At 43.9% G+C, this 20,318-nt stretch overlaps 1 protein-coding gene across 2 annotated transcripts in view; it reads left to right on the top strand.

Annotated features, from left to right (window-relative positions):
* Positions 1-11,736, top strand: part of LOC139287335 (ephrin type-B receptor 1-like) — a 70,262-nt gene extending 58,526 nt beyond the window's left edge. For both annotated transcript variants that reach the window (XM_070908314.1, XM_070908315.1), the window contains exons 14-20: positions 852-1,099; positions 3,678-3,745; positions 4,355-4,502; positions 5,436-5,585; positions 9,839-10,035; positions 10,152-10,310; positions 11,625-11,736. In XM_070908314.1, coding sequence (XP_070764415.1) covers positions 852-1,099; positions 3,678-3,745; positions 4,355-4,502; positions 5,436-5,585; positions 9,839-10,035; positions 10,152-10,310; positions 11,625-11,736 — 1,082 coding nt within the window. The remainder of the gene's footprint in view (positions 1-851; positions 1,100-3,677; positions 3,746-4,354; positions 4,503-5,435; positions 5,586-9,838; positions 10,036-10,151; positions 10,311-11,624) is intronic.
* The last annotated feature ends 8,582 nt before the right edge of the window (positions 11,737-20,318 follow it).

The following is a 20,318-nucleotide window of genomic DNA, read 5'->3' as shown; positions in this document are numbered from 1 at the left end:
TTAGCTAATGCTAAGTAGCTATCGAATAAGATCCTGTGTGACCGCAGAGACCTCAGCACAACAAACTGATGCTGCAGGGCACAAGAACTGCAGATGCTTTAGCCTGCAGGACAAACTTCACAGCAGGCAGGGATTGAACCTATGAACTTTGTGTCTCAGTACAGTCTCTTTATCCACGAGGCGACCTGGAAGATGAAAGCTGATGTGTGCTGCGCAAAGCCAAGTACCTGTAATAATGGCACTGTGCTTTTTGTGTTGTTTGCCACCTCTGCTGCAAACCTTTTCTCAGCCTGTTAAAGGGGATCCAATTTTGGTTGTTCTTCCAGTGTGCAGAAATACCATCAGTGTGCCCTTGAGCAAAGCCCCCCACCCCCCACCCGACCAAATCTGCTCCACCAGGGCTGCTCAAAGGCCGTCAGTATGAGACTGAGTGTGCTGAGGGCAGCTCCCACGTCTGAGAGAGTGTGTAACACGCCCTGCCCCTCTCACGACTGCCCGACTCTGCTGCTACAAAGAACAACATGCTCTTTCTTGTTTGACTGCTGGAGGAGTTTTAATAATGAATGGTAGCCAAATGGTATGAACTCCAGCCCATCTGATTTCACAGGTGACCCATTTTACACCATGAGATGTGATTAAAATGCAATGATTTATCATCCCTATTTATTAATAAGTAATCATTTATTTAATGGCTCTGAATTCAAAGGAGCGTTTTAAAAAACAAAACAAAACAAAAAACAACCGTCGCTGACAATGCTCTTGTTTTTCCCTGCTGAGTCACACGCTGAGCCTCACATCTTCGGTGAACTGCACCTTGTAATTCTACTTTACAATGTTTTCTGCTCCTTCAGGTGAGTTTGGGGAGGTGTACAAAGGTCGCCTGAAGCCTGTCGGGAAAAAGGAAATTCCCGTAGCCATCAAGACCCTGAAGGTCGGCTACTCTGAGAGGCAGAGGAGGGACTTCCTGTCCGAGGCGTCCATCATGGGCCAGTTTGACCAACCAAACATCATCAGACTGGAGGGCGTGGTCACCAAGAGCAGGCCTACGATGATCATCACAGAGTTCATGGAGAACGGAGCACTTGACTCCTTTCTCAGGGTAAATAACACACACACACAGACACACAATAATAATAATAATAATAATAATAAAAACATTATTTTATTTACAGCACTTTTCATACATGGTTGAGCCGGGATTAAAAACAAACTAAAATACAATTAGCATCGCTGAGAGGCTTTTCGAAAAGATAAGCTTTGAGGAATGACTTAAAAGATGTTCCCGAAACCTTCTAATAACGTCATTCTTGCTCGGCCGAAAGCTCTGCGGAACCGTTGAGCTTGACAGTTCAATTCTTGAACTTGGAAAACCGCAGTTGACAGTTTCAACCCAAGGTCCACACACTTCTGCTCATTCTGGGGCTCTCTACCGCTTCGCATGGTCCGCATCAGCAGACTGATTTTGCTCAGTTGCCACAGAAATGTGGGTGTTAAAATGAGTTTGACAGTTCCTTCTACCTGCCAGTTCCTACCTTACCTTCAAAACAGCAGCTGACAAAACAACCTCAACTTAAAGCTACTAAAAAATTGGCTTTCTCCCTATGATTCAGTATTTGTGACTAAATAAGCAACAATCAAAGTAAAAAAAACATTGTTTTTAACATTTAAAAACTTGGCTGATCTAGGGATGTGGATGTGGTTTGATCAGATTTGACTGATAGTGCCGAATCCTGATAGGCGCGTCGCAGTGTGTGATGAGCCCCACCCACCTCAAACCACTGAGATACGAAACAACCAAAACCGGAGGACGATTTAATGACTTGTGCGCAGAACTTGCACGTTCATCCCCGGTCTAAAAAACGCATTTCATCCAAACACATAAGCGCCCGAACAGAGGAAAACAGATGGAGAGGGGAGGATTGGGAGCTTTTGGAGGAAGAGACGCAAAGACAGAAACAACCTCCTGCTCTTCCTTTTCTCCTCTCTTTTCCTTCCTGTGCTCTTTCCTCCTCATCCCGCCAGCCTGTCTGTCCGTCCGTCCGTCTCTTTGATCCTGCCCTCCTTTCGAGACGCCTCTAAAGACAGAAAGAGAAACTCTTTGATGTTTGGTTCTCACAGCGTGACCCCTTTTGACTCAGAAATCATCCGCTGACTCATACACACACACACACACACACACAATGATCGATCTCACTGGTGTTGCTGTCCTAGCGTGACCATCTTGCAGGCACAAGACCCGGAGGATCAATGTGTGTGTGTGTGTGTGTACCTAGAAGAAGGTTTTGCCTGCAGAGGATTAGGCTAGAGGAGCATCAAAGGCGCAGTTTGATGCACAAAGTGAATTAAAAGACACACACACACACACACACACACACACTTTCGACTGCAACTATGTCAGCGGGGATGTCAGTGATGTTTGGAAGAGACAGAAACTGTCTGGCCCAAAGGTGAAAGAGTAAAATAGCAAAAATGCGAACGTTTTTGGGTTTCACCAACACGTCTCACAACAACATCGAGCCTCCAGCTCCTCACAATGGCTTTTTTTTATGTTTGCGTGTGCACGTTAAGGAGATATTTGTAAAACAACCCCCCCCCGACCCCCCCCCCAAAAAATCTGATTAAAGCAATTGATCTATCCCCTAATAATCTGATTCACACATGGCAAGGAATTATTGCAATTACAGGATGAACCATTTTTACATCACATCACATACCGTACATCTTTGGGACCGTGAAAGCCCATCGGCCCTGACGCGGAATCTGTCCCTGTTTAATTATTCCTGCTTAAAAACATCTTTGGTTAAATGTACTGCTCTCCAAAGGCAAAAAAACTGGTCAACCTGCTTCATTCTATTCAAAGGGAAAATAAGTACGAAGATTAACTAGCATCCTCCTGAGGACAAACTGTAGACGTGCATCATGCAGCAATACTAATATTAAGGTGACAAAGGCGTGTCTGTGTTCAGGTCCTGAACGGTCTGTGAAACCGTGACCGAGATGCTTTTTTGAGATGTTGAGGGGGTGTCAGGGTGTAACTAAGGGGTTCAGTGTGTGTGAAGCAAACTAGTTCGAGTTAGTCAGACGGTTCGTTTGATCATTTCTAAAGGCAAAAGTGTTTCAGTTTATGTTAGTCCTCCAAGTCTGACATTTAAGATTTGTGGAGGAAGGGGGTTTTGGACACTGTTTAATGATCTTACAATCACTTTCAAGCGTACTGACTCCAAACCAGCCAAACCCATACACCTAACCCTAATGACGTAGCCTGAACCTAACCTCACCCCAATCCCTTGCCTGCCTCCAACTTGCCTTTTAATAAGATGTTTTATCATTAGATGAGACTTACATTGATGTGTACATGTGGGATGTAGTCTCCATCTCTCTTCTAACCTTAACCACAAGACCAAGGGCCATGATATCGACAGAAAATTGAGAATTCAATTCAACTGACTTTTGACGTTGATCTCATTACAGCCACGTTTTGTAACATGTAACTTTCATCCTGTTTGAAAAAAGTATTTTTTTTTCCCCTCCAAAACTTTGTTTGTTATAACTCCTGTCATGACATTTCATGTGAAATACTGACAAATCTCTTCACCTGCCAGACTTTCTCTAAATAAGAGGAAAAAGTCGGATAACAGAAAATAAAAATAACCCTGTCACGGTTCATGGTTTTGCAGCAAAATGATGGGCAGTTCCCGGTGATCCAGCTGGTTGGTATGTTGAGGGGCATCGCGTCTGGAATGAGGTACACACACACACACACACACACACACACACACACACACACACACACACACAGCCCTGCTACAAAAATCCATTTTTATCATAAAAATGTTTTTTGTTTTTTTTATGTAACAATACCGAATCCAACATACTGAGATTTCATGTGGTGACATCCAATACTGTCTGCTCATGTGTTTCACGCAATCAGACTGCAGCAGCTTAGAGATATGCTGCCTCCACATGCCTGCAAACTCTTTATTTCGCACACATACTCAAACTGTATATTCTCTATGTGCTCTTTATTCAAGTTAAGAGCACCATGACTTGTCGGCTTGGCAGCTTGAAACGCACACACATACACACACACACACACGCACGCACACACTAGATCCTATCTGTGTTTTATTGCAGGTATCTGGCTGTGATAACACACAAACATGTACACAAACATTAAATCCCCTTCCTATTTTTTTTCCAAAGGTAGCTGGCAGTGATAACATACACACACACACACACACACACACAAACACACACACACACACGCTAAATCCCATTAGCTTTTTATAGTAGCCCAGGTAGCTGGCAATGGATAACACACACACTCTCACAATAAATCCTGTTGATGTTACAGGTACCTGGCGGAAATGAGTTATGTTCACCGGGACCTTGCCGCTCGGAACATCTTGGTTAACAGTAACTTGGTGTGTAAGGTGTCTGACTTCGGCTTATCGCGATATCTGGAGGAGGACACCTCTGACCCCACCTACACCAGCTCACTGGTGAGGACTCACACACGCAAGAGGACACCCCACGCTGGCTGCTTTCAAGTCCCATCATAAAACACAATTTTTATTCCATGGCTTTTAACTCAGTATGGGGGTTGCCTTTCTTTTTTTCTTTTTCATGTTATTGTCCTTCTGTCTTTTAAACTAGTCTTTGTGTTTTTATTGTGTTGTTGTTTTATGGTTTTCTTTGATTGTACAGCACTTTGGGCAAATGTCTTTAAATGTGCATTATAAATTCATTGGAGTGGACAACGCTGAATTCCCACTGAGGCCAAAATATGGAAAACTTGCCTGCACGTTGCCATGGCAATTTTGATAACAACATAAGAGGCTGGACCGTTTTATACACATTGATAAAAAAATTTTTTAAAAAGCAACGATAAGTCCATAGCCGTGCTAGCCGGTCTAAGCTGTGCTTAGGCTCAGCTGTGCTTTGAGCTGGATGCTAATGCTAGCGTTAAGGAGGTGTACAGTTGCTAAGTAATTGGATAAGTGGACATTTTGAACTATATTTTTGGTGGCACTATATGAAAACTCAGAGACGTTAGTGGGACTCTGAAACCAACAAATTCAAATTCAAGTCCAAGTTCAGGCATAGGTTTAATTTTCTTTCAGTACTGTTTGCAATCGTTCTCCCATTTAAAACAGTATGTGGTGCCCCAGCGCAGCAGGTGACGTATAGTTTGCATACACGTGTACACACGTATGAAATCTAGCGTCCGCACAGTGATGACCATGACGTTAACAGTCACTCCTCACCTTCACGTCCATGACGTACTACGGCAGATATACAGGCAGCGTATGGCCTCCGTTTAGCACTGGGTGATGAAGCGTGCACGTCAGGCATCAAAATCTGAAGAAAATCATTTCCCCCTCGTCTCTCTCCTTTCCGTCATTCATCTTCCCTTCTCTCTGTCTTGCTCTCAGGGTGGCAAAATCCCGGTGCGGTGGACGGCTCCGGAGGCGATCGCCTACAGGAAGTTTACGTCAGCCTCAGATGTCTGGAGTTATGGGATCGTCACCTGGGAGGTGATGTCATACGGAGAGAGACCTTACTGGGACATGAGCAACCAAGATGTGAGTCACAGCATGCTGCGTGTGTGTGTGTGTGTGGGACTGAGATAGACAGAGTCTTTCTCTTGTGTTGTCATTGATACCTGTGACTGTATAGCATTGTGTACGTTTAACAATTTTTTTGTTGCACACTGTCTTTCTGGAGTGTGTGTGTGTGTGTGTGTGTGTGTGTGGGTGGGATGGGGGTGGGCTTGTTTGTTTCCTTTGCCGTCTCTCACAGCAGGGGCTCTGCATGTCTTGGAAAACACACGGAAAATGAGGACATCAATTTAAGTGTCACAGAAATGTTTGTTCCCTGAAACATCAGCCCAAAAGGCGTCGAATTTGGTTTTCCAGCTGATCTTCTTCTTTGGGGAATATTTTATTGTCGTGACAACTTTATTCCAATTACCTTCACAGTATGATCAATTTGCTGCAGCCTTTCTGTAGCTTCTTTTGTTTCTTTTTGCTGGCATCACAATGATGCTATTAAATGCTTTGAGGTTACACTCATCCCCGTGCTTTCTTAGGCTGGAATTTTTAAAGAAGGAGTGCAGTTCTCTCTGCTGCTCTTGTGTTGTGAAACGTACAAACTACTCTCTCATCCTTTCTTTAGGCTGAGTATTCAATTTTACTGTTTAAACCTAAAGGGGATCACGTACAGTACATGAAAAAGGAGGTTCCAGAAGATCGGATTGCTGACATTTTTTATTTTTAGGTTTCTATTCCGAGAAGAAATGTGATACACAGATTATAGCGAGTTTTGGCACTAAAACCCACTTCAAAGCGCTGAGGCTCTAAATCCCGATTCTTGCTTTCTGAAACTATATATCTGATGACTTTGACACGGAGGAGCCTGGGAATTTTACAAGCCCCCAGTTTGCCTCGAGTTTAAACTTTAAAATACATTTTGTTGCTGCAGAGAATCTTCCAAAACATTGCTGCCTGGCTTCAGTCGTGTTTGTCGCTGAGAAAATATTGAGAGCTGTTTTGTATTCGTTTTCCCAGTGAGACCACAGCTCCACTCCAGCAATGTTTAACTTGCTTTAGACCTCATTAACGTGGCCTGTATGGGAGGTTTGCATGTGGTTAGCTGTCCCTCTGATGAGGAGTTAATCAGTGGCGAGATCCCTCTCCAACTGTAAGACAGACACATATTTTCAACCAATACAACTAAATCATTCCCTCATTGTTGCCAGCAGAGAAGCTTTTCCCTGTCTAACATCTATATCACCTTAACCATCTCTTTCCCCTTATTTCACACTTTCCCCCTCTGCCTCTTACTTACCCCCTGCTGTCTCTCCTCACCTCCTCCCTGGCCGCCTCACCCCTCATTCCCCTATGGTTGCTCCGGAGCAATAGAAGCAGTCTATGCAGCAGTAATGACAGAGAGTCAGTATAATGACAGAGACAGTTTTATAATGGCACAGACAGTGTATAATAATGGGGAAAGTGTGTGTTACCACTATAGCTAACGAGGGTCTGCTGGGGCATTAAGTATGCATGAACCTCACACCCTAAACTCACACGTACTGCACACACACACACACAGCTTAACCACACACATGCACACAGGCATGCATAAAGGCGCACACACACACACACACACACACACACACACACACACACACTATTTCAAAGAACATGGAACGGTGAAATTGTCAGCGGAGCCACCACAGGTGCTGTGTTCGACATGAATTAATCATGAAAGAGACCTGTGATGTTTTACTACACTCGCTGCTATTTTGATTGACAGTGGTGCTTAGAGAGAATTTATGCAGCACAAAGCCTGAGAAGTGTGTCGGGGTCACGTAGAGTTCAGTCAGCGAGCAGACAAATCCCCGGCGCTGAATTTACAGTAGTTGAAGCACAACGTTCCCTCAGCTTACCGTGAGGCTGGCTTACAAGTACGCTGGCACAGGCTTGTAATTTAAAGAAAACACGCCAAAGTATTATTTCAAGGAATTTTATGGCACTCCTGCTTTGATGAAGGAACAATTGGCCATTAAAATGTGAACAAAAACATAGCAGTAACAGCAAAACTCAAGGCACAGTGCAAGCGGCTCAGATAGGAAAGGTGTGGACTCAAAAGCTGGAATCACGGGCAGGACAGGTGGAGTTAAATCAGCATTTACTGGGTCAACGATCAAAGCAAGGAGAGGCAGGCAAGTCCAAAGGGGGTAAAAGCTGGCAGGCAAAAGTCTAGAAACCGGCAGAGGTCATAAAATAAAGCAGGCAGGAAAATAAAAGGAAAAAAACCCGCTTTGGCAGGAAGGCACAATAGAAAATCTGGCAGAGTACCGAGGCTACAGGGCAGGTAAACTGGGGAAGGTAAAGAGGGAATGAGGAGCAGGTGCGCAGGTGGATGTGGAGGTCAGGTGATGGGGATTGGTAGAAACACACAGGGAATGGCAGGGTATGAAATAACAGAGACGGTTAGTGACCGGCAGTCAAAAAAACTCAAAATTCAGAATTAATTTGACCTCACATGGTTAAAGTTTGTCATTTCCGTTACGATTACTTGAAACAAAATGCTTTTTTTTTGTCATCTACAACAGAAACTTTACAATCTATATATATATATATATATCTGCAGCTGTGCCTCTAAAGAAAAAAGCGTGGAGGGTGCCTAGACAGATGACAGTAGCTGAATATGTGATATTATCTGAAGGTTTTACAAATACAGAACATGTTCCCTTGTTTGAACCATCAGGTTAAACAACAATGCGAGTTTTAAACATTACAACCATCATAATTAGAGTTGGGGAGACATTAAAGAAATTACAACATCCCCAGCACAGGGGGCAGAATCATTTGAGATAATGATCACTGCACTTGATATTTCCTTTCTTTGATTATTTCTTTGGGGGCAGCTAGTTACTCTTTCAGTCAAAGAGTTTTGAATTCTGTGATGTTCAGGATAATTACATTCTGCGCCCAAAGGCATGCTGGCGTATTTAGCACAACCTCTCTGCAATACAAATTCCTGCCTGAAAGTTTTCACCGGGAAAAAAAAAAAAAAAAAAAGAAAGATTCATATCCTTCTCAATACCTGCACCGGCATAATGAAATCAGAAGCTGCTCTTGTAAAACTACCTGCCTTGACATCAGAGACTGCAGCAGGCGTCACTGCTGCTTAGCGATGAATATCTGGATTTACTCAGCGACCGCACGCCGTGTCAGGATGAATTCCTCATATGGAAATGGAATCCTCTTAACTAATCCAAGCTCCCACTTTTTCCGTGGTTTTGAATAAAGCTGAACGAGGCAGGATTCCTCCATAAAAATACACCTGTCTTATCTGCCAAAATCACAAAGGAGCTGTAACGGAGAAGACTGCTCCCTCCCCTGCCGCACGCTCCTCTGTCAACAGGAAGTCACAAATCACACTATAAAGTGTCCCCTCGACAGCAGCGAGAGAGGCTGGACTCAACTCTGGATCTTCATGCCTCTTTCATCCCTTTGATATCCTGAGCATCACAGACCGGCACCATGCTGTGTGCAGTTTACTGATGTCATATCACAATGTTGCATTTCTTTCAAAATATGCTCTCCATTCTTTCATTTACATCTCGCCATTACCCCTACTAGAATAGTGGGCTTGTTTTTCCATGCTTTTCCATGTTTTAGTTGTTAGGGATGTGAGTTTAGGCCCACTAGTTTACCCCTTCCATTACATAAAACCACACTTGACCTCATTAACTAGTAGCTAGTGGAACTATATCAGGGGTCACAGGTGAGTGTCTGGATGTCAGTATGCAAAAAAAAAAACAGTGTGGATGCGGCCTAAGTGGCTGGAATTTATTCGTTTCTCCCTCTGTCTCTGCCTCCTCATCACAACAGTGTGGGGTTATGGAGGTTTATGGGGGCGTGGGTGGAGGCAAGCATTCCTGTACCACTGAAGTCCCAGTTTCAAACTGCGGTAGTTCCCCAAAGACAAAAAAAAAAAGAAACCACCACGTTCCAGCGATCAAATCCCCTCTCGAAATGATACACATGAAGCAGTGTCGGCTGATTTCTGCCTGCAGACACGAAACAACATTAGCATTTATTTGGAGTTGCGTATCTGGCAACCTGTAAGTCTAACAATTGCTGGGGGGGGGGGTTTGGCTCCATTTTGGTCTCCACCAACCCCTGAGGGAAATGTCTGCCTCTTTAGCTGCTGAACGCTCCACTATGTTCAGTGGCTAACTTCGTCTGTTGTTTGGTTTCTGGGCAGGTAGATCATTGACTTTTCACTATTTGTCCCCCTCTGTCCCTCTCTCACTGGGTCCCAGGTGATAAATGCCATCGAGCAGGACTTCAGGCTGCCAGCTCCCATGGACTGTCCAGTAGTGCTGCACCAGCTGATGCTGGACTGCTGGCAGAAAGACAGGAACGCCCGGCCAAAGTTCCCCGATATTGTCAGCATGCTGGACAAAATGATACGCAATCCTGCATCTCTCAAGGCCGGCACCAACAACGTCGCCCCCGGGTGAGGAGAGATACAAACTCATTTACATACGCAAACACACTCTTCCTGTCTCGTCCCTCTGTATCAGTGAAACGCTGCTTTATTTATCTAACGCCTCCCTGTCTCGCCTATTGCAGTCCTTCCCATCATCCCTTGTTAGACCGTGGAGCTCCGGACCTGAGCAGGGTGAGCTCTGTGGAGGACTGGCTGGCTGCGCTGAAGATGACCCAGTATCGGGACTCCTTCCTGGGCTCGGGCTTCACTTCTTTGCCGCTCGTCACACAAATCACAGCCGAGTAAGTCCACCCGTTTGACTGCCTCTCTGTTTTTTGTGCGTGTCTGCCTCTCCCTGCCTACGTCTCACACCGCTCGCCCGCCAAGTCGGGGTCTTGTTAGTCGGACAACTGGCAGAGCGGCTGGTTGGCTGACTGCTGGTCCATGTGCACGCCTGTCTGTCTCTGAACAATCTACTCACTTCCATCCTTTCCTCCTCTTTTTATCACGGCATAAAAATGCCATGAGCACCGTTACAGCAACATCAATATATCTCTGTCAAATAAATTGTGATAAACTGTAAACAATTTGAACCGCTGTCAAAACAACAAGAAGCTTCTTTCCTCCATGTGACGGTAGCGGTAGGCTGCTGGGCTAGGTAGCTAGTTCCAACATCCATACATTGACGTGACTTAGAAGCCGACATCAGTGGCAGCCGTCTTGGTTGGCCGCGCTTAAACCCGCCCCATATTAGATAAACGGTTGTGATTGGCCCGACCTGTATCAGGCCGGATGAAGACAGCACACAGGGCCACACAGAGTTGGCAATGAGCCAGTGAACTTTATTCAACACTTTTCCTGGATGAGGCTCTGCTATTTAGGGATAAGATGGACGGTAAACCTTCCTGAACTCATTTCCCATAGTTTTGAAACTAAACTCTGTGCCGCAAATTCATGGTGTGTGTGTGTGTGTGTGTGTGTGTGTGTGTGTGTGTGTGTGTGTGTGTGTTAAATTGTCTTTTAAAATCCAGGCCCATGTTAGGTCATCTGCCCATATAAAGTGATGTATATGAGTTCATATGTGGTATGCATGCTTCTTTTTTTTTTTGTTCGTCGTGTTTAAAAGCAAATTGCCCCCGACAAAACAACAACATGAATGATGCACATTATATTTCACCTCAGTGATGCAATGTGCCTGCAAAACATACAGTTTCTGACAATACATGTAAATAGGAAAAATAAGACTTTTCTGTTGCTCCTGTTAATCCTTAAAGCAGTTTATCCACACAGCAGAATGTACCCATGAATTCAAAAAGTTAGACAAGCTGAGAAAGAATGCTGTGAGGTATATTTCTTTTACTCTCTGTAAGTGATTAGTTCGACACTGGCTGCTACTTCAGTCATTATTCAATCAAACCGGTCAAAAACAGCCCTTACTCGTATGTAGCCCGCTGCATGTTCATGCTGTGTTCATTTAGAGCACCGGCACCTTCATGATTAATGCAGTAATGATTTATTGGTGTTAAATACCTACACATAGCACCTTTAATATTAGACGCGTTAATATGACGATGATGCAGCCCCTTAAATCCGTGCCTCTGTCTGTGTTTCCGCAGAGATCTTCAGAGGATTGGAGTCTCTCTAGCCGGACACCAGAAGAAAATCCTGACCAGCGTTCAGTCAATGAGGCACAACATCGACGACCAGTCTCCTACTGAATCTGTGTGACCACACGGAGGAGCGATACAGTATGAAATATTTGACAAGTGTACAGTCTGAACGAGCAGGCTGCCGTCTTTACTCGTCTGCCCCCCCCCCCCATACACTTCTCTCAGAGATCTAAATCACTTAACATGTTTTTAACAATCACTGTGGCCATTCGTGTGTCTGCGTGGCCTCAGCGGTAACGAGGTCCCTCCTTTAGTCATTGGACAGACTTCTCTCATGCCACTTAGCTCCCCAAATTGATTTGAACTAAATGCCTCTCGTAGGAAATTGAGGAAAAACGAGGCAGAAGTAATTTGTGACTGGGGAAAAAAAAAAAAAAAAAGTAGTGTCTGGACTTTTCTGTCCAATCACAAAGCCCCGCCAAATCTGCCTGCAAGATAACGTCCATCACTGAGATCTACAGACCAGTTTTTTTTTACCAGCTTGACTGTTGGTTTTTAATGTAAGGATGAATCACGCAAACACACCACCGTGAAGAGGAAACTGACTGAACTGACTTTATATGAAGGAACACCAACTGCGCCAAAAGCCTGACGAAAAGTCTTTGAAAACAGTGTTTCTGGAGAGGGACCCACAGCAGGCTTTGTTATCTCCAGTATGTTTTGTTGAGACTGCTTCAGTGTGTTGGTGAAAATTGCTCCCATTAGAATCCAGACCCACAGCTAAATGGGACGACGTTGTGAATCTATCTTCATATTGAAGAGTCTGTACATATTATGATATGGGATGTTTATTTCCTGTTTGCCCATTTGCTTTCACTTTTGCCAGCGGCGCCGAACAATTCATTGTCCCTGGAGTATTTGTGAGCTCTCTGTGATTATCTTCCTCTGCCTGACTCAACACTGGAACAAACTTGTGACGTGGTGTGGACTGCAGACCCCCCCCCCCCCCCCCCCCCAAAAAAAATGAAAAAATAGGTTTCATAGTGCTGGGCTTTTTTTGCACTTTCCATGCAGCCATGACAAGATAAACTCGAGAGCGAGCGAGCCTACTTAAAGTAATTCTGAGGGAACCCATAATGGATGATGTTTTACCGTCAGCACAAATGCCCTCTGAGTAAAGGCAATTACAGGGCAGAAAACGGAAACAAAATCAGATAAAGAAATATTAAACCATGGCAGTGTAACAAGTCTTTTTTCTTTTCTTTTTTTACCAAGCTTGAAAGTATAGAAGACGAGGAAAAGCAGCCTAAGACACTGTGGGTACTGAGTCATTACCAGCTGCTGGGACACACCTGTTGTGAACACAAAGCAGCGGCCAGAGAATCTCAAAAGACAGGAAAGGTATTCTCATCCAATGTTCTTGTGATTTGGCTGCGCATCCTGAAGCCGGCTGCCAGTCGGGCATTAATACAAGGCATGAACAAACCAGAAATTCAATGCTCATGCGCTGTCCACGCATGAAACAAATCTAATTTCTGTCAAAACTGTGTGGCTGCCGTCCAGATGGTAATCATCCCTCTGCAGCAGCAGGCGGGGGCCTTTGTATGAATTCCGTTCTTTTATTCGTTGGCTGCCGGACATGCCGTTGTTGTCAGAGCCTGTTTTGACAGCCACATTTCCCAATTGACAGAACTGATTAACACTGCTGTGTCAGTTTGCAGATGAAGGGACGGGAGGTGACCTATCGGCGTTCTCATCTGCGGAACGGCAACCTTTTCAATGCCGGGGGCGTCACGCAACGTTCATTTGCGAGCGACAAAAGGCTGATTTCTGTCATGTCAGGGGAAAGATCCAATCAAGTTTATCATAAGTGCGGCGCTTGACTCACGACATCAATATGACATCAAGAAGGCCTGGTCTCAGTCCGAGGAGGTCTCTTTTATCTCAGCGCTGAGCAGATTGCCAGCCGTGGAGCAACAGCAGGCCCGCTCTGCCCTCGGGCACAAACCTCTGGTCACGCGTGTGCGCCCACATCTTGAGGATTGCCAGTCTGTCGCACCGATGGGATGATGTTAAGTTGTCACCCGCTGCTCACGCTGACAGAAGTGACAGCGTTTTAGTTGTTTGCTTTCAACGCGTTTAAACCGATCGCATGACTCCGGCGCGTCCTACGCATGCGATCGCGTTTGTGTTTGTCTCGCGCCGCTGCCGGGACAGCGCAGAGTCTTTTATTTATTAACGCCGTGACATTGAGAGGGCCGCGACTACTTTAAACCTCCAAACACATCAGTTCCCACTTTTTGCCGGAACTCTGCTCCACCGGCGCGGAATTACATTTGTTGCCTGGCAACGATAGCTTATTGAACATTTTATCCGGAGGTATTAAGTACCAACTCTGAGCGCGTCAGTGGTTCAGAGGCCTAATTCGTTGTAAATAGACGCCTGTGGAAAAACAGTTTGAGCGCTGGCTCGGGCGAACGCCACCTACAAACAAAATGTCATGCAGAAATGAAAGCTATCAACACAGGCAGACATCTTAATACATTATGTAACACCCTTAGCTAAGTGTGACGTGTCTGTCCTTTTTTTTCGCTTTTTTTTTTTTCCTTCTATTTAACAAGGTTAGATGTGAGCTTTCAGAGGCATTTCCCCTGGTCCCGTGTCAGTGTTTGTGAAAAGACAATGAGGGCAGGAATGCTCCACAGCACATCTTGTATTTATACTAGGACATGTCTCGGTTTGAGCACAAACATAGACCACAGAGAGGATATCTCAGGAACACAACAGATGTGAGTTTTGTCCACATCGCAGCGTTTATTGGTAAGTCACGCACATACATATAAAAAGATATATATAAAAAGATAAATCCAAGATGAAGTGCTTTAAGAGTTCATGGAGAAAACCGTTTTTTGATGTTAGTTTTTTCGGTGCTTATTAAAAGTTAAATCCACCCTAAACCCAGCTCCGAAAAGAGAGGAACATAGTACTAAAAGCGCTGAGAGTCTATTTGTGCATGTGAACAAGACTATTGTGCCAGAAAACAGAGCTGGTGCGCTTTCTGATGATATCGGCGCTGAACGTCTGGGCGCATCTTCTAGTTTAAGGCTAAATTACATTTTTAATCCTTTGCATCGGAAGCGGGGAGCTTTGACATCAAGGTTTTTACACGTTTCTCTTTTAGCTTTGAGATGATTAGGTTGAAAAATACAAATCAGCAAGCTCCCAATTCACTATTTTAGGAACATAAACAGTGTTTTATCATGCAAACTGTACTGCACTGTGGACGCTTTAAAGATAAAATGTTTCCATAAGACACAAGCTGTGTCCCAGTTCCATACTTCATACTAAATCTCAGCAGATTGTAGTATCGATTCAGTGGTGTGTTTGCTCTGGGAGTATACTCAAAAAATACTTACATAAAAAGACCAGATTTTTTATATTTATATAGTTTTCTGTTGATGACTTGACATTTGAAAGTCGCAGTGTTACACACATGATTGCATATCATTATCATGTTAAGCCCTGTGGAGTTTTCTTCAGAGTGCATTCTTTGAAACATTTTAAACCCGCTTTGTTTACATTCATGTTTACTTGCCACAAGTCTTCTTCTCCATTGCCTTCTAACGGTGCATTACAGGAGACCAGTGGACTAATGTGAAACTACTGGCAGGAATGTGAATCACAACGCCCACGTGCCTGTGCATGTGCGCTCGCACAACAACAATATAAACACGTAGTGCCACTCGTGGCCAAAAACTCTATAGGGAACCTTTAGTATACTGCTAAAAAAAAAGTGTTCTATGACAGTCCGAAAGTGTTTTTTTCCTCATTCTGTATTCACAATGTTTCTTGACATTGAAACATGGGGACTCTCCCGGATAATGTAACGACACCATAGATTTATGCTATGAGCACCAGTCTGAATTATTTCAACTTCGTCTCTGAGAAATCATGTTTTGTCTGTCACTTTGACAAAATGGCTCTAAATACTACAATACCCATGAGCGTGCGAAATGCCAAACGTCATTGCAGTTGGGAACAAAAGGGCGGTGCCACATACGGCCCTGAATTAACCCAACAGCGACCCAGGAATTAAAAGTGAACTGGTTCAAACTGCAGATTGTAAAACGCTGTAATCTTTAGCTTCTGCCCGCTGTTAGCGGCTCACACGAGAGAATTTTAAGCTCTGTGATTGGATGTTTCTCGCCAAAACGAACATTAAATTCTTTCGCAAAGGTTTTTACGAAGTGACATAAGTGTAAATGGCGTCATTGTCTATAGGATAATTGAATTTTATGCTTTTATGAACCAGGGAAACCTGAAATAGCTCCTCCTACATCACAACTCTATATAGTATGGATTTTGGGACACAGCTACTGTTTTAAGGTGAATTTCACCCTTTAAAGGAAAGCTCCACCCGTGAATTTGCTTTAAGGTTTCTGTCACTGTAATACTTGTTTTTTTATTAGGACGTAATTTTGTTGATACCTGAGCGTTGGGTAGAAACTTGCTGCTCTGAAAAAGGGCGTCAGCACCCGACCAGATTGTGAACACTAGGGTAAATCCGTGAACCACAGTCTCTCTCCTTTGTAGAAACTCAACATTTGGCAGCTGCAGTGCATCCTGGTCTGCTGGGATTACTGCCGACGGAGGCGACTATGATGAACTTCTCTCCACTCGTTGTTGAATGGCGGTACAAATGGCAGCTGCAGACAAAAGCCCTCTCTCGCCCTCTGAGGGACTGACACCAAAACCTGACATTTACCGCAGATGTTTTAGATAGAAAACTCCATTCAGACTCCACTGCAACTGTGCTGGGAATATACCGACATGAGGTCATATGTCACATGTTTGGCCAATTAACCACTGAAACCGGAAGAAAACGTACCACTAAACAACAACTTCGAGCCAGAAATGCAAGGTGCGTCCCCAGAAGCCCCTCCGAGTGCTTTAGGGTGGATTTACCCTTTAATTGGAGACAGTTCTTTTCTGGAAGCTGGACGGACTTGGCTGCTTTTCTCCTCTCCTGTTGCGCTGGTGTAATAGATGCTGTAGGTGATGCTGGCGGTGAGAGGAGGCGAGGTATGAAGAGAGGAAAGGGACTAGGTAATAGAAGGGGCAAGAGGAGGAGGGATAACGGAAGAGGAGAGAAAAGGGGGGAAGGGGCTGGCGGCGCGAGAGGCAAAGCTCGACCCTCGTGTTCGAATAGAAATGAGGCTGGGTGTGGAGAGATTACTCTTTCTCTTTTTGTCTGTCTCTCTCTCTCCCTGCTCTACCCGGCCGTCCTCTTTCTTCTCCTAAAGCCCACAACTTCTCTGTACAACTCACTCTGCTTCCAGTCCGCATTTCCACTGACTGAACTCGTTTTATTCTCGGGCGCGCTGTTCTCGCAAACACATTGACCTGCGTCGCTTAATGACGCATCGACAAGTATCGCTCTCCCACACAAAACGGCCCCTGCGGCGTGTTGCTGGGGGGGTTTTCAGGAGACAATGTATCCCAAAACTGTGAACTGGAAAGGTCTCCTCCGCCCAAAACTAAGCCGGTAACCTTCGTTCCATGTGTCCAGTCACTGACGGTGTTTCATCAAAGTGACCTGAACCAAGGCAGCCTGGCTGTGTACGCTCTCTGGACATGTAGAAATGGTTTCCTCCGTTTTAATTATTTATTTTTTATTTATTTTGCTTCCTATTGCTTGCCATACTTTTCAGTATGTATGTAATGTATATGGTTTCTCTTGAAAAAAGAAAAAAACAAAAGAAAAAAAAAAACAGCTCAGTAATCAGCTGTGGTCTGCCTTTCTCTGTTTACCTACAATACTGTTATCGGTGTTCCTGCTCATATAGTCAGAGCATCCCACTGTAATGTATTATAATACTGTAACATAATGTGAGTGTGCGCACGCCTGTGCATCTTTGTGTGCGTGCACGCGCGTGTGTGTGTGTGTGCGTGTGTGTAATACAATGTGCGTGTGCTGTTCAGTGTACAGTAAAAATGTTTGTACATCGTGCGCGCGTGAGTTTGTAGCTGTTAACTTTCTGAGTCTTTACATTTACAATGCACTGTTTGTCAATAAAGGAGACGAATCAATCAGAGTGATCAGCTTTGGTGGTCAATTGACAAGGAGTCAAGCTCAAGGTGAGGGACAGGAGACAAGAGGACAATCAGCCTATCAGCACCTCTAAAAGCGAAAATCCACAGTTTTACACAAGAAACACAATGTGACACCAAGCCAGACACAATGTGTTGCATTATTGAGATTTAGGGGTGCTGGGTAGGCAATTTATGTGAACTTCTGTTTCCAGTGTTTATGCTAAGCTAACCGGCTGCTAGCAGTAGCTTTACATTTACAGACATGAGAGTGTATCAATCACCTAACTCTTGGCAAGAAAGCAAATAAGTGTATTTCCCAAAATGACAAAATGAATCCTTCAACGGCCGATAAAACACTTCAACATTGTTTAATCACCTTGATACTTTTTTTTTAATGATGATTGCTTATAAAGGTGATTTTGAATTGATTGTTATTTCTGTTTGTTGGCTGTAAAACATCGGTCTGTTCAAGGTTTCTGTTCACAAGAAGTCCAACAGTGAGTTCAGACCTCTCTGGTATCTGATTGACCCCAAATATAAGTGATGTTACCATGTAGGATTACAAGCTGTACATTCATTTGTCTGTTAAGGTATATGCATTTGTTCATGCATAGAGCATGGTAACATTTAAAATAAGATTTCCCAATTTGGTGTAATAGCAAAGCTAAGTGGTCATTTCCATATTTCATCACCTTCTTCAACACCTCTTCAATACTTTTCTACATATTGGGTTTAAATACGAAAAGGAGAAGATTTAAAGCAGTGGTTGATTTACACACACATACAGCAGTGGGACCTGTGGGACTCCAAACAATGAGAAAATATAGCCGATGTTAACAAAACTCAGGAATGGCATCAGATACTGAGGATGACAGACAGACACATGGACGTTTTCTAAATGAAGTCATTTTAAGTCTGCTCAGATAACTGGGTTGGTCACATGGCTAATAATAATAATAATAGAGGGAAAGCTCAATACTCTTTGCTTGAGGTTCACAACATTAAGCCTAACTTTTCCTTGATACACTGTACAATAAATTCCTTAGAAGATTATAGAAGACAACTTGCATTCTGAAAAGTAATAAAAAAGGTCATAAAACTCCATAATGACTTCCACTTTTATGCCAGCATACTAAATTAATCATTCACGGGAGTTAGAGTCAGTTTTTTTTTTAATGTGCGAGCAACTCCTGTTTGCCACTGTAACTCTTCGTTGACGAGTTGGAAGTTTACAACCCGCGAGGACGACTGTGTGAATGACGCGATGAGGTTCTCCTCAGAGCATTAGAGGCGTTTAACACAGCTGAGCTGACAAAAAAAAAATGTACAAAAGCTGAAGAACCCACGAGGCGGGCGAAATTGAATCACATTTAAAGCTAGATTCGCTAATAAAAGAAATCCATTACCTGGCAGCCTGTGGAGTCTGCTGCAGAGCATTATTCAGAGCAGCGAGAGACCCATCAATTCACATGAAACAGATTAGCAGCGCAGGATATATTGCAAATTGTTAATGAGCGCCATGAATACACGTTAGGAGTGTAATTGACATAAACCCGTTAACTGTAGCTAAGTGACAGAGAGTGAAATTTGATTACAACAAAGTGTGACCTGCGATTGAAAAGTAATAAATACATTCTCCACATATTTCTCAGAAACACGGAACTCAAAATGTTAAGAACCTGTTGCTTTTCTGTGCCACTGTTGCACCGGGCGACCATGGACGTGGGCACTGTAGTTTATTTTGACTTAATCTCACAAACGCCATCCTGCTGCTGTAAATACTCACCACAGCACCAAATGTGGATTCATCCGCTGCTGAAAATAGTCCCCAACAAAGAAGCCACTTGCTCCTGTTTGAGTAACGTTTGCGAAAGACTGCAGTGCCCACCTGTTTTAGAAAAATGTATTTAAAAATGAAAGCATATATCTGTGACCTGTTTTTAAAGATTTATGCATGTATGTATATAGTATGAATGAAAGAGCATTTCATGGAATTCGTTGACACTAAGAAACTAACGAATAATGCCGTCAGTTAGGTTCAGGAAAATATTGTGGTTATGATTAAAGTTAGAGAAAGTTCTTTGTGGTTAAAAGAAATCGACGTCTACTGTTAGTAGGAGATGGGATGTAAACTTTGCAGTGACACATTTGTAAGTGACTCATCTGTCACGGCAAACGTGTTAGCATGCGCGGTTTGCGCGAGGTGCAGGATGAGGCTTACAGCAGCTAGGATGCTAAGAGCTACGCTGGAATGTAATCAATCACAGCATCGGTTGTATCATGTAGAGTTCTCTGTTATATTCCGCCGATGCTTGAGATTGTTTACCTGTAGTAGTCCAATCCAAGTCCCTTTAAGTTTAGAAAGTAGAGTGACACAACTCTTCACTCTTCTCCAACGTTTGCCATCAAAGCCTCCACCCTTCTGTCAGTGCCAGTGTTTTTTTTGGCCCACAAAACCTGAGGTGAAAATTAGAACCACCAAGGCTCGCTCAGCTACCCAGGAGAACGCAGGAGACGTACTCTCCATTGAAGTCAATGGCCTTCTCTGCACGATGCCATGTTTCATTGTTTAGCTTGAAAGCAAGGAAAATGAAAACGTTGAATAAA

Source organism: Enoplosus armatus, chromosome 7, assembly GCF_043641665.1.
Source record: "Enoplosus armatus isolate fEnoArm2 chromosome 7, fEnoArm2.hap1, whole genome shotgun sequence".
Taxonomy (NCBI): Eukaryota; Metazoa; Chordata; class Actinopteri; order Centrarchiformes; family Enoplosidae; genus Enoplosus; species Enoplosus armatus.
Note: the sequence above shows the minus strand (reverse complement) of the source record. Positions and strands in the feature narration are given on the sequence as shown.